Genomic DNA, 12,784 nt, shown 5'->3' with positions numbered 1-12,784 from the left:
AAAACGCATTGCTGCGTTCTTGCAGTGCTTATGTTTCATATGTTCCTCCACTACTTTCACAGATTTAAAAGAATGAAAATATCATAGGTAAGGATGATCGTGTGTAGCACATGTGGTTCTGCTACTGAGGTGTTGGCTTGTCATCCACTGCTTGAAATATTTTTTTTTTCCTTTTCTGTGCTTGTTGTTGTTCCAGAACCCTTCTGTTTGTTTATATTTTGAACAAAATGCTCACCTTCGCCAACCCCTGAACACGCGAAAGCAAGTGTTGCCCCGGCGAGGCACTCGTCATCGTACTCGCTCATAATCCTGGACAACGGGATAATAGGTTTTGAACTACAAGAGGCTTACGTCCTTAGAACTGAGACTTCTAAGACATGCTGCTCGGTAATAATGACTCTGTGCAACAGGAATCTGAGCTCCGGAGCTCCAGAGCCTCTTGTTGTTTCATAAGACGCTTGTCCCAAGATTTCCCACGTGCTACATTATCGTGTACTCGCACCAGTCCTATGGCCTTGCTGTAACTATCCAACATACTGACTGCTAAAGCATCAGCAAATAAAAACAGAATAAAACCCAAGTACAAGAAAATGTGTAGTCCAGAAGTCTGTAGTCCGGTAGTCTCTGCCACATCACGAAGCATCACTTTATTTATACCTTTTATGATACTGTATTTTGACCTCCCGCAGGCCAAAGATGAGTTTCAGGTGAACTGGTGACTCAAAATCACAATTAGTGATGGTATGTGTGTCTGAATGTGTGTGATTTCTCCATAATGTACTGGCACTCCATCTAGCCTGTACCCTGCCTCACACGTTACGCTTCCCGGATAGGCTCCAGACCACTCTGGCACTTAGAAGCAGTTTTTGAGAATCTATAGGGGTGGGAGAATGGGTGGCATAGTGAGTCGCACTGCTGTCTCACAGCACCTAAGTGGTGTGAGAGAACCTGGGTTTGATCCTCGCTCAGTCTGTGTGGAGTTTGCATGTTCTCCCATTGTCTGCGTGGGTTTCCTCTGGGTGCTCTGGTTTCCTCCCACACTCCACAGACATGCTGTTAAGGTTCTCCCATAGTGTGTGTGTTCCACTGATGTATGGATGAGTGACGTAGTGTATCTAGCAGTGTAAGTCACCTTGGTGAATAAGGTGTGCGGGCTCATAACACCATGTTGAGTTCATTGGAAGTCGCTTTGGAGAAAAACGTCTGCTAAATGAATAATACTTCTTTGTTGTGTATTTTAGCTCGTGAATACACTCATTATGTATCCTTTTCCTACACACTTGCTATGTGAGTAAAAAGGATTGTGGGGGAAAAGGGCCAAGGACAAGTCTTTGTATAATTGGAGGCTCCATCATGTGGCAGTAGGTAGTATTGCAAAAGTGTCTTACTGCGTTTTACACACACACACACACACACACACACACACACACACGCACACACACACATTGTCTGAAACCGCGTTTTACACTGTCCAGATAAATGTGGTTTAGGGAATGCTTACAGGGATAACCACATGTGCACATAATACTGTTTTCGCAGTGCATGTGTTACATTAAAGTCAAAGTCAAGTACTCTTCCATTCTTTCCAGACTTTGCATCTGTTATTTGTTTCTGAAAACCCTGATATGGGTGTGAGTCTTTACTACACAGACCCCCAGCCCACCACCCCCAACCTCCACCACACACACTGACACCATGTGCTCTCCTGTGTGCAGCATGGAGCACCTGTGGATGTATGCAGCGGCTGTGCTGCTGCTGCTCTGGCTGCTGGTGTGGCTGTGGAGAGATAGCCTGGTCATCTCAGACATCGGTGAAAACTATGTCTTTGTGACTGGCTGTGACTCGGGCTTTGGGAACCTGCTGTGCAAGCGGCTGGACCGCCGCGGCTTCCGCGTGCTGGCCGGCTGTTTGACGGAGAAGGGCGCGGACAACCTACGCCGGGCGACAGGGCCCAAGCTGAAGACCATCCTGCTGGATGTGACGGACAGCAGCAGTATCCGTCGGGCCATGGAGTGGACAAAGAAGGAAGTGGGTGACAGAGGTGAGAGAGGCAGAGAGTGAGCACGGTGGAACCGAAGTGTGGTTGAAGTTTTAATGGGTTTAGTTGGGTGGCACGGTGGTACAGCGAGTAGCGCTGCTGCCTTACAGTGCCTGGCTGGTGCGAGAGGATGTGGGTTTGATCCCCACTCAGTCTGTGTGGAGTTTGCATCTTTTCCCTGTGTCTGAGTGGGTTTCCTCTGGGTACTCTGGTTTCCTCCCACAGTCCAAAGACATCCTGCTCAGGTTCACTCATAGTGTGAGAGACAGAGAGAGTGTGTTCCACTGATGTATGGATGAGTGGCCCATTATAAGTAGCATATCTAGCAGTGTAAGTTACCTTTGTGAATAAGGTGTGTGGGTTCATAACACTACATAGAGTTCATTGGAAGTCGCTTTGGAGAAAAGTATCTGCTAAGTAACATAAACATAGTTGGTTCAGATATGTTGTATTTATCAACTCATATCCTCTTGAGAGAGAGAGGATTTGACCCTGTTCTCTTTCGACCGACTCCAGGTCTGTGGGGCCTCGTGAACAACGCGGGCCGGTCCCTTCCCATGGGCCCCACGGAGTGGATGCGGATGGAGGACTTCCACAGCACGCTGCGAGTCAACATGATGGGCGTCATTGAGATGACGATGACCTTCCTGCCACTGCTGAAGAAAGGCCGGGGGCGGGTGGTCAACGTGGCGTCCGTCCTGGGCCGTGTGGCCGCTAACGGTGGCGGGTATTGCATCTCGAAATTTGCAGTGGAGTCCTTCTCTGACTGCCTCAGGTGATGTGATACTCCCACCTCTGAACTACTTCTATTACTATTAATTATCTTTTTGAAAGAAATAGTGCTGGTGCCTCACAACTCCTGGGATGCGGGTTTGGATGTGGATTTCAAATCTAGCACAATCTGTGTGGCAGTTCTATGTCTCCCCACATTTTTGTGTGTTTCCTTTTGGTGCTCTGGTTTCCTCCCACAGGCCATAGACCTTGTTTTCTAGGGAACTGGTGACTCTAAATTGTCTGTAGTGTGTGTGTGTGTGTGTGTGTGTGTGTGGACTGGTGTTCCGTCCAGGATGTGTCCAGCCTCACACTGTAGGGTTCCAGGATAGGCTCCAGACAACAGTGACCCAGGACTGAACAAGTGTTTACTGATAATGGACAGACGGACATAAAAGAAATTAATAAATGTATCAGACAGGCAAGTTGACATAGTTGCGCATGGTGGACAGTGACGGTTGACAGTTTGTTGCACGTGGCTGTATGAGACTGAAATTAAATCCATCCCCCTTCCCAGGAGGGACATACACTACTTTGGCATCAAGGTGAGCATCATCGAGCCGGGCTTCTTCAAGACAGCGGTGACCAGCCTGGAGCCAATCGAGAGGGAGCTGCACCGCCTGTGGAACCAGCTGAGCCCAGAGGTGCGGGACAGCTATGGGGAGAAGTACTTTGACAGGTGTAAGTATTTGAGGTACTCGTGTCCCACAATTCCTACTAGTTTCACCCTACATCGACTGTGCCACCAAACATGCCTCCTTCCCCTCTTTTCTCTGTCTGGCATCTTCAGATATCAAGGTCCAGCGGTTGATCATGAACATGTTGTGTGACCCGGACCTGAGCAAGGTGACAAACTGCATGGAGCACGCTTTGACAGCACAGTACCCCCGAACGCGTTACAGCGCTGGCTGGGACGCAAAGTTCGCATGGATTCCCCTGTCCTACGCCCCTGCCTGTCTGCTGGACTTCTTCCTTAGGACTGTGCTACCGCGTCCGGCGCAGAGCGTCTAGAGAAACAAACACCAGGAAATATGGAAGCGAGCTCTGTCATACTGACATAATGTTAGGTAAATTCTGCTCGTGTTTCAAAGCTCCACCACATACAAATGCAAAATCTGTAAATTATTATTTTTATTTTACAGTGCATTTCTATTTTATTTCAGTGTCACATAATTAATTTCTTTGAACGCAAGCTACGCACAGCCAATAAATAATCTCTCCCTTTAAAAAGTGACAAAACTACCTTTGAACTGAGCTGACATTAAACACAAAGACAAATATTTTCTTTGAAATGACTGTACCCAATCATGATATTTAAAGTAAGTTATGCTGCTAAATACTTCGAGTAGGTGCATATGCTGCAGTGGGCAGACTGGCCCATGTGTTGTGTTCTATTTTGTTGATCATAAACCATGTTTATGCGTGTCTTACATCCTTGCTTCTGTGGTCAGTTTCAGAAGGGGCTAGTAAACAACGGAATAGCAAACACTTGTAGAAGATTTCCTTTTTTCAGCGTGCTAAATTCTTATTAACGAGATTTAAGTTAGTTATTCTGTTTTGCCCCAACACAGGTACATAGTACACTATCCCTCCTTACATTTGAACTTTCGACTTTCCTGTCGCAAGTTGCACAACTACTTGCTGACATTGTTTTTCTTCCTCTCTTTAATGACTGAATCACATATTATTGTTAATGAATTCCATAGCTGATAATTTTGTTTGACCCATCTGTGCGGCTCCTTCTTTCACTAGATCAGATCAGGGTAAAAGCACCGCAGCGCTAGTGGACACTGCAGTTTCAGCCAGTAACCATCAGGTTGCACAAGTCCTTGTCCTGAACCACTTACTACCTTCTATACCTTCTATCCTACTGCTGCTATGCTGCTACACTACCAGCTGAGTAACTGTCTTTAAATGAACAATCAGCGTGTTAAGAATTCAGCAATCATGAGTACACACACACACACACACACACACACACACACACCGTCTGAAACTGCTCGTCCAAAGTGGGGTCGCGGCGAGCCGAAGCCTAACCCGGCAACACAGGGCAGAAGGCTGGAGGGGGAGGGGACACACCCAGGATGGGACACCAGTCCATCACAAGGCACCCCAAGGGGGACTCAAACCCCAGACCCACCAGAGAGCAGGCACAGGCCAAACCCACCGCACCACCGCGCCCCCGTGCAATCATGAGTAGTACTTATAAATTGTCTTTTTTTCTGTTTATGTATATTCATTATGCAGTGGCATTAACGCTGAAGCTATATGAATGGGCCAATGGACTGAGCACTAGCATTCAAAACACTATACAAACAGCAGACAGGCAACTATGGATAGCTATAAATAGTGTACTGTTCTCCCTGCGTGTTGTGCACACCCAGTACGTTAACGCAGTTTAACAGCAAGCCAAACTCGATTCTCACGAGCCAGGATTATGAGCGTCTTGCTCCTTTATTGTCTCCAAATGTGAAAATGCGAGTGAAACTATAATAAACAGAAACAGTAAAGGAAACTTAGTCTAATTACAACAATCGTCATAATAACTAGTTAAATCGTTTGCCGATAGCACACTTAGCATGACACAGCGCGAACTCACACACGCGTTTTACAAGACAGTAACGTGGAGTTACGGCTGAATAAACAGAGTTTACATTACAAAGGTCAAACTTAAAAGCACGTAAACATTTTAGCCAATGTCTGCAAGAACTTCACAACTTACAGTTATTGCTTCCACGGGCGTAGGAAAGCACACAGAACTCAAGACGCTTCCACTATGCCTATCGCAACAGTAGCGCATCATGGAAATAGCGCATGTGCACAAATTGCGTATAACTTACGGAAATAAAGGTTCCGCTCAACAAAGCAATTAATCACATGAACTAAACAGATCTGCGGGCAGAACACTCCCCGTCTGGCATAACTAATGCCACTAAATTTAAGCTGTTTTCTCTCTGTCCTTTTCAATCCCGTCCTTCCCAGTCATTTTCCAGCAGAAGGACGACGTCGGAGATGGGCCGCAGGTAAGTCTTCGAGGTGCCCTGAGATGACGTCCGTACTTCAACTGTGCGGACCTTTCCATCGCTGCTTGGAGAGGTTGACGTGACCAGAGCCATTGGCCACTCATTCCTAGGCGCTTGACTTTGGTGTAACAGCACAATGTCCCCAGGTTGCAGGTTCCGATGCGTTCTGTGCCACTTGCGTCTTGAATGGAGCGTGCTTAGGTATTCGTTTCTCCAACGGCCCCAGAATTCATTCGCAAGTGCTTGCACTTGTCTCCACTGGCCTTTCAGGAGATCTTTTCCAGTGAAGATTCCTGGTGGAGCATGTAGGCCTGGCTTTTGAGTTAGGAGCATGGCAGGGGATAGCAGAATTGGTGAGGAGGGATCCGATCAGATGGGGACCAGCGGCCTTGCGTTGATTATTGCTGAGGTCTCTGCCATCAAGGTACACAGAACCTCATGTGTCAGGTGAGTGCGTTTGTTTTGTAAAAGCATAGAGTCTAATATTCTGCGTGTCACCCCAATCATACGCTCCCACACTCCCCCCATGTGGGAGGCGTGCGGGGGATTGAACTTCCATGTGCAGCCGTTGCTGTGGAGATACTTCAGGATGCTGGTCTGCCTCTCATCAAGACACCCCATGCCCAGTTCCGCACTGGCAGCGACGAAGTTAGTCCCCCTGTCTGACCTAAGCTGCTTTGCGGGGCCTCTAACTGCAAAGAATCTCCGCAATGCATTGATACAGCTGGTGGCATCCATAGACTCTATAACTTCGATGTGTACTCCCCTGGTACTCATACATGTGAACAGAATGGCCCACCTTTTGCTTTGCGCTGCACCTCCACGAGTGCGTCGAGTGACCACCGACCATGGTCCAAATATGTCCAGCCCCACGTACGTGAAGGGTGGAGATGTGTTGAGCCGCTCCGGAGGGAGGTCAGCCATCTTTTGCACTTCTACCTTCCCCCTGAGCTTTCGGCATATTACACAGCGATGAAGGATAGAACTCACCAGCCTCTTGCCAGCAACAATCCACAGTCCAGCCGCTCTGATGGCCCCTTCTGTGAACTGACGCCCCTGGTGTTTCACTTCCATGTGATGGTGTTTCACAAGCAGCTTGGTAACATGGCTATTCTTTGAGAGGATGATTGGGTTTTTTACCTCTGATTCAAGGGAAGCATGTCTGAGACGCCCTCCGACCCTCAGGAGGCCATCACTGATGTAGGGGTCAAGGGTCAGGATTGGACTTGAATTAGGGACTTCTGTGTTTGCTTGAAGAGCAGCATATTCGTTCGGATATGTGTCTCTTTGAACAGACTCTAGTATGAGCCTCCTGGCTGCTTCGAGTTCTCCAGGAGTGCGAGGCCTGCTACATTGATGCCATCCTTTACACATGTGCTGCGATGTGTCGGTGGAGCCTGACTTGTGGGAACGTGCCTGATGTATCAAGAGGGAAACAGCTCTCAACAAGGAGTTCCATGTGGAAAAATGCTGGAATCTTTCAGAGCCAAGTCGCTTAGCTTCGATGTGGGTAGCGAGAGCCGTTACTTGCGGTCTGACGTCCACGTCCATTTCAGGGTCTATCAGTTCAAAGTGCTCGTGCTTCTCTGGCTTTGGAGGCTTATAGAGGAAGTCAGGTCCCTTGAACCACATTGTGTTCATGAGCTGTGATGCAGCCACAGATCTGGTGGCTAAGTCGGCTGGGTTCTCTTCTGAAGGGACGTAATGCCACTGCTCAGGGGACGTTGTCTGGCGTATGCGATTCACGCGATTGTGTACGTAGACAAAGAATCGCTTTGAGTCATTACAGATGTATCCGAGGACCACCCTGCTGTCGCAATAGAATTGTACAGCGTCCGGCTTGTGGTCCAGTTCATCTAAGATCAGCTCCGCTATCTCAACCGCCAGGACGGCCCCACAAAGCTCAAGGCGTGGGATTGTGGGCTCCGGCTGCGGTGATAGTTTTGCCTTTCCCAGGACAAATCCAACTTCACAACGGCCATCTTCAGTGACAGCTCTTAGATAAGCTACTGCCCCTATGGCCCAGTTTGAGGCATCGGAGAAAAGACACAGTTCCGTGTACATAGGTCTTGAGAGTGACTTGGGTATATAGCAGCGAGGCACGTGGAGGCTGCTTAGCTCCTCGAGTGACGATTTCCACACTTCCCATTTGCTCATCTTTTCATCTGGCAGAGGAGCATCCCAATCCTGAACTCCACTGGACAGCTCCCGCAACAGCAATCTGCCTCTGATCGTCACTGGTGCTGCCAGACCCAAGGGGTCAAAGATGCTGTTGACGACTGATAGCACCCCACGACGGGTGTAAGGCTTGTCAGTGACAGCTACATTAAAGGTGAACATATCTGTGCTGATGTCCCAGCATAGGCCTAGGCTCCTTTGGGCCGGCAGAGTCTCATCATCTAGACCCAGGTCTTGGATGCCTGAGGCCAGTTCTTCTGGCTTGAAGGCTTTCATCACAGTGATGCTGTTTGATGCGATTTTGTGCAGCTTCAGGTTAGACTCTGCAAGTGATGCACAAGTACGCTTCAGTAGGTCTATAGCTGTAGACTCTGTAGGAAGGGATATGAGCCCATCGTCCACATAGAAGTGTCTTTCAACAAAGTGCCTTGTGTCAGCTCCATACTTTGGTTCTCCTTTCTGAGCAGCTCGCCGCAGACCGTAGATAGCAACCGCCGGGGATGGGCTATTGCCAAAGACATGCACTCGCATGCGATATTCTTCTATCTCTTTGGATAGGTCATTGTCTTTATGCCACAGGAATCTCAGGTAGTCTCTGTGGTCGTGCTTTACCAGGAATCCATAAAACATCTGTTGGATATCAGCAGTGACTGCGATGAGATCCTTCCTAAACCGTAACAGCACACCCAGGAGAGTATTGTTCAGATCGGGGCCTGTAAGCAGCACTGAGTTGAGGGAGACACCGTGTTGTTGGGCGCTTGAGTCAAACACGACTCGTATCTGCCCTGGCTTCTGCGGATGGTACACCCCAAAAATGGGCAGGTACCAACATTCTTGCTTCTCATGGATGGGTGGTGCCTTTTCTGCATGTTTGTTCTCGAAGAGCTTTTCCATGAAGGAGGAAAACTGTTGCTTCATCTCCGCGTTTTTGCTCAGAGTGCGTCTTAAAGACCTAAGGCGGGACAGTGCTTGCTCTCTGTTGTTCGGGAGTGGGGGACGAGGTGACTTGAACGGTAAGGGAGCTACCCAATTGTTCTTTTCATCCTGATGGACTTCTTTCTCCATAATCTTTAGAAAGATCTCATCCTCGAAGGACATGGCACATTTGTTGTCATTGTCTGTACGCTGAAAGACCCTAAGCCCGAGCTTGTCTTCAGGTTGCATAGGTTTTGACGTGGATGTAGAGAGACCATACCTGCGCTCCCCGCCGTAGCACGGTTTTTCCTTTACCCTGATGCTGTTATGGCAAGGAGTGAGGAGAGACGGGCGTCCGTTCTGTAGGATGTGGGTTCTGAAGACACTCAGAGTTGGTTTATGAGCATTGTCAATACACACGTCACCTACAATTACCCAGCCTAAGTCTAGACGCTGAGCAAAGGGTGCATTATGTGGTCCATTGAGTTGCTCTCGCACCTTGTGCACACGTATCATGTCTCTCCCTAGCAGGATCATCATCTGCGCGTCAGGATCTAGCTTGGGAATGTGGGGAGCAATGTGCCTTAGGTGAGCGTGCGCGAGAGCGACCTCTGGAGTTGGAATCTCAGATCTATTGGTCATTATCTCATTGCACTCAATGAGTGGTGGAAGGTCCATGCACACACCTCCATTCACTGCTTCAATTTGAAAGCCTACCGCCTTTCTTCCAGTCATCTCCGTGGTGCCTGCGCATGTCTTCATCAGGTATGGTGACAGGTTGCTCTCAACCCGGAACAGGTGGAAAAATTCAGAGCAGGCCAGTGAGCGGTTACTCTGATCGTCAATGATGACATACATTTTGATGGAGTGCTCCGGTTGACCCCGGGGGAAGACACGCACCAGGCACACCTTTGAGCAGGACCGCGTGAGGCTGCCCTTTCCACAGACCTTGGTGCATCGTGATGTCACCTCGAGTGGAGGACTGCCTCGTGCTTCTGCGTCTGGTTCTAGAGTGGTCAGTGAAGCAGGAGGTTGGGAGGTGAGAGGGTGCATTGCAGAGCAGTGTCTTTCGCTCTCACACTCGCCGCATTTCAAAGTCGCTTGACAATCCTTGGCCTGGTGCCTTGGAGAGCAGCACTTAAAACAGCGTTTGTGTTCCTTTAGGATGCTTTTTCGTTCCTGCAATGTTTTCATTCTGAATAACCTACATTTTTCCAAAGGATGAGTTTTCTTGTGCACAGGACAGTATCGGGCTAGATCATTGTCTCTTCTCTCAGCCTCTGTAGTGCTTGTGGAGTCTGCATCAACTGTGGCAGACACGTCTGTCTTTTGCACAGATATAGCAGCCTTGAATCCGCTGTGCTTTGACTGAGTTCTCTCACCTTTGTTATAAGACTGACCGCTGCCAGACAAGGTGAAACTTGGGTCATTTCTGGCCTTAGCCTGGTCATAGACAAAGTCAACAAAAAATGAAAAAGGAGGAAAAGTTACTCTGTGCTGTTCCTTGTATAGTGAGCCGGTGAAGAGCCATTTGTCCTGCAGGGCTGGAGGCAACTTTTCCACTATGGGCTTTATCCCACGAGGAGTATCGAGGTAGGCCAGGCCAGGAAGATAGCCATCATTTTTAGCTGCGAGCAGCTCCATGAGAAGATCGCTGAGCTCTCTCAGTTTTGTGTTGTCCTTAGCCGACAGACGGGGGAAGCTATCCAATCTTTTAAATAGGGCATTTTCCACTATTTCTGGTGTAGCATAGCATTCCTGAAGTCTTTCCCAGCACAGATGGAGAGCAGCTCTGGGGTCAGTAACGTAAACGGCGCGGATCCTTTTCACGTGCTCAGATGACTCTTTACCCAGCCATTTCACGAGAAGGTCCAACTCTTCACTATATGTGAGCCCCAAGCCCTGTGTCGCGTTGAGGAATGAGGACTGCCATGCTCTGAAGTTCTCTGGCGTGTCATCGAATTTGGAGAGACCAGTGGTCACTAATTCTCTGCGTGCTAGGAACTTGGCAAAGTCTAACATGGTTGAAGTGTTAGCATGAGAAGGATGCTGACCATGTTCTCTGCGTGGGTAATCCGATGGTCGTGAAGTAAGTATGCGTTCAGTTGCACATGCGTGCTGATCTGCTGAGGGTCTGAAGAGATTGAGCGGAGGCTTCTCCTCTGCAGCTACAGGTGTTGTTTGCTGAGTATCATTGTTCGCAGCGTGCCGGATTTCATCGTGATGCGATAAAGCAGGAGTCTGAGTACTGACCTGTGACCGGTGCCGCACATATTCTTCCGTGCGCTGCTGAATCACTTGTGGCGAGACAGCGCTCCTCACACTTTGCATGTCATCATTTCCCATAGCTGCGGCTGCTTCTAAGATTTCAGCGTTTACTCGCGCAGCTTCCGCTTCCTTTTCAATCTCCAATGCTTCTAATTCTAGATCTAGCCTAGCTCTCTGCTTTTTTATTTCTAGCTGTCTTTTAGCATAAGCCACCTTGGTAAGAGCTGCTTCAGCTGAGGCTCTAGCCTTGGCAGCAGCCTCCATGATAGATGACTCGGAAGAAGATGAGCGCTTAGAGCTCGCTCTTGATGCTGCATGGACTGAAGAGTTAGGTGAAGATGGACGCTGCATGCTTGCGTTCTTGTATTTTTTCCTTGCACCCACCGCTGGTATAACTTTTCACTGTACTGTTCTCCCTGCGTGTTGTGCACACCCAGTACGTTAACGCAGTTTAACAGCAAGCCAAACTCGATTCTCACGAGCCAGGATTATGAGCGTCTTGCTCCTTTATTGTCTCCAAATGTGAAAATGCGAGTGAAAAGTTATTGCTTCCACGGACGTAGGAAAGCACACAGAACTCAAGACGCTTCCACTATGCCTATCGCAACAGTAGCGCATCATGGAAATAGCGCATGTGCACAAATTGCGTATAACTTACGGAAATAAAGGTTCCGCTCAACAAAGCAATTAATCACATGAACTAAACAGATCTGCGGGCAGAACAAATAGATATGTCAGATGTTTTATTTGTTTTCATCAATGTCCAAAATGAACAGTGCCATTGTTTCGCTTCTGTTGTTTTGTGAAAACTCCTGTCTGACCACAAAGAAACAATGTTCACTACCCATATGTCGAATGTCATTATTGTTTTATTATTTTAACCCATATTCCTGTATATGCTCTGATATGTCTCTATAAGGATAATGATTATCTCACAAACCTTTGGAATTGCTGGGGAAACCTGCCGTTACTGGTGTCAGTAACCATCTGTGTCTTTCCAAAATGGTTGTGAGTCTTGCTCTTGACTCACATTTCATGGCAGCGACACATAATAAGTCTGTTCAGAGAGATTTGTTTCTAAATCATTATTTTTGTAACAATAAAAAGGTAAAACTACAGATGTTTCTTTTGTATTGTATTGATTTTTAAATCAGTTGCTCTACTTTCACAATGAATGATTTTAAATAATTAAGATACCAGACATTACTCACATCATCATCTGAACCGCTTGTCCCATACAGGGTCGCGGGGAGCCAGAGCCTAACCCGGCAACACAGGGTGCAAGGTTGGAGGGGGGAGGGGACACACCCAGGACGGGACGCCAGTCCATCACAAGGCACCCCAAGCGGGACACGAACCCCAGACCCACCGGAGAGCAGGACCCCGTCCAACCCACTGCGCCACTGTGCCCCCCTCCAGACATTACTTTCAAGGAAAAAAATGAATTTAAAGTTATCTGCAAAGAAATGAAAATTAATATCACAAGTTCTTCTCTAAACAGTGTCACCATTTCACAGTCATTATAGAGTAATGGCCAGTTTCTACAGGGCACTACACAAGGACTTACCTCTCTTCAAACTCATACAAATGC

General features: G+C 48.0%; 1 protein-coding gene across 1 annotated transcript; it reads left to right on the top strand.

The window, feature by feature from the left end:
* Positions 1 to 1,695: 1,695 nt before the first annotated feature.
* Positions 1,696 to 4,051, top strand: LOC114909360 (retinol dehydrogenase 7-like). Its single transcript, XM_029247968.1, has 4 exons — positions 1,696 to 2,041; positions 2,555 to 2,813; positions 3,327 to 3,490; positions 3,600 to 4,051. The coding sequence occupies exons 1-4, from the start codon at positions 1,696 to 1,698 to the stop codon at positions 3,818 to 3,820; spliced, it is 990 nt and encodes a 329-aa protein (XP_029103801.1). The 3' UTR covers positions 3,821 to 4,051.
* The last annotated feature ends 8,733 nt before the right edge of the window (positions 4,052 to 12,784 follow it).

This window comes from Scleropages formosus, chromosome 22 (genome assembly GCF_900964775.1).
Source record: "Scleropages formosus chromosome 22, fSclFor1.1, whole genome shotgun sequence".
NCBI classification, from domain to species: Eukaryota; Metazoa; Chordata; class Actinopteri; order Osteoglossiformes; family Osteoglossidae; genus Scleropages; species Scleropages formosus.
This window is presented reverse-complemented; position numbering and strand designations above follow the sequence as displayed.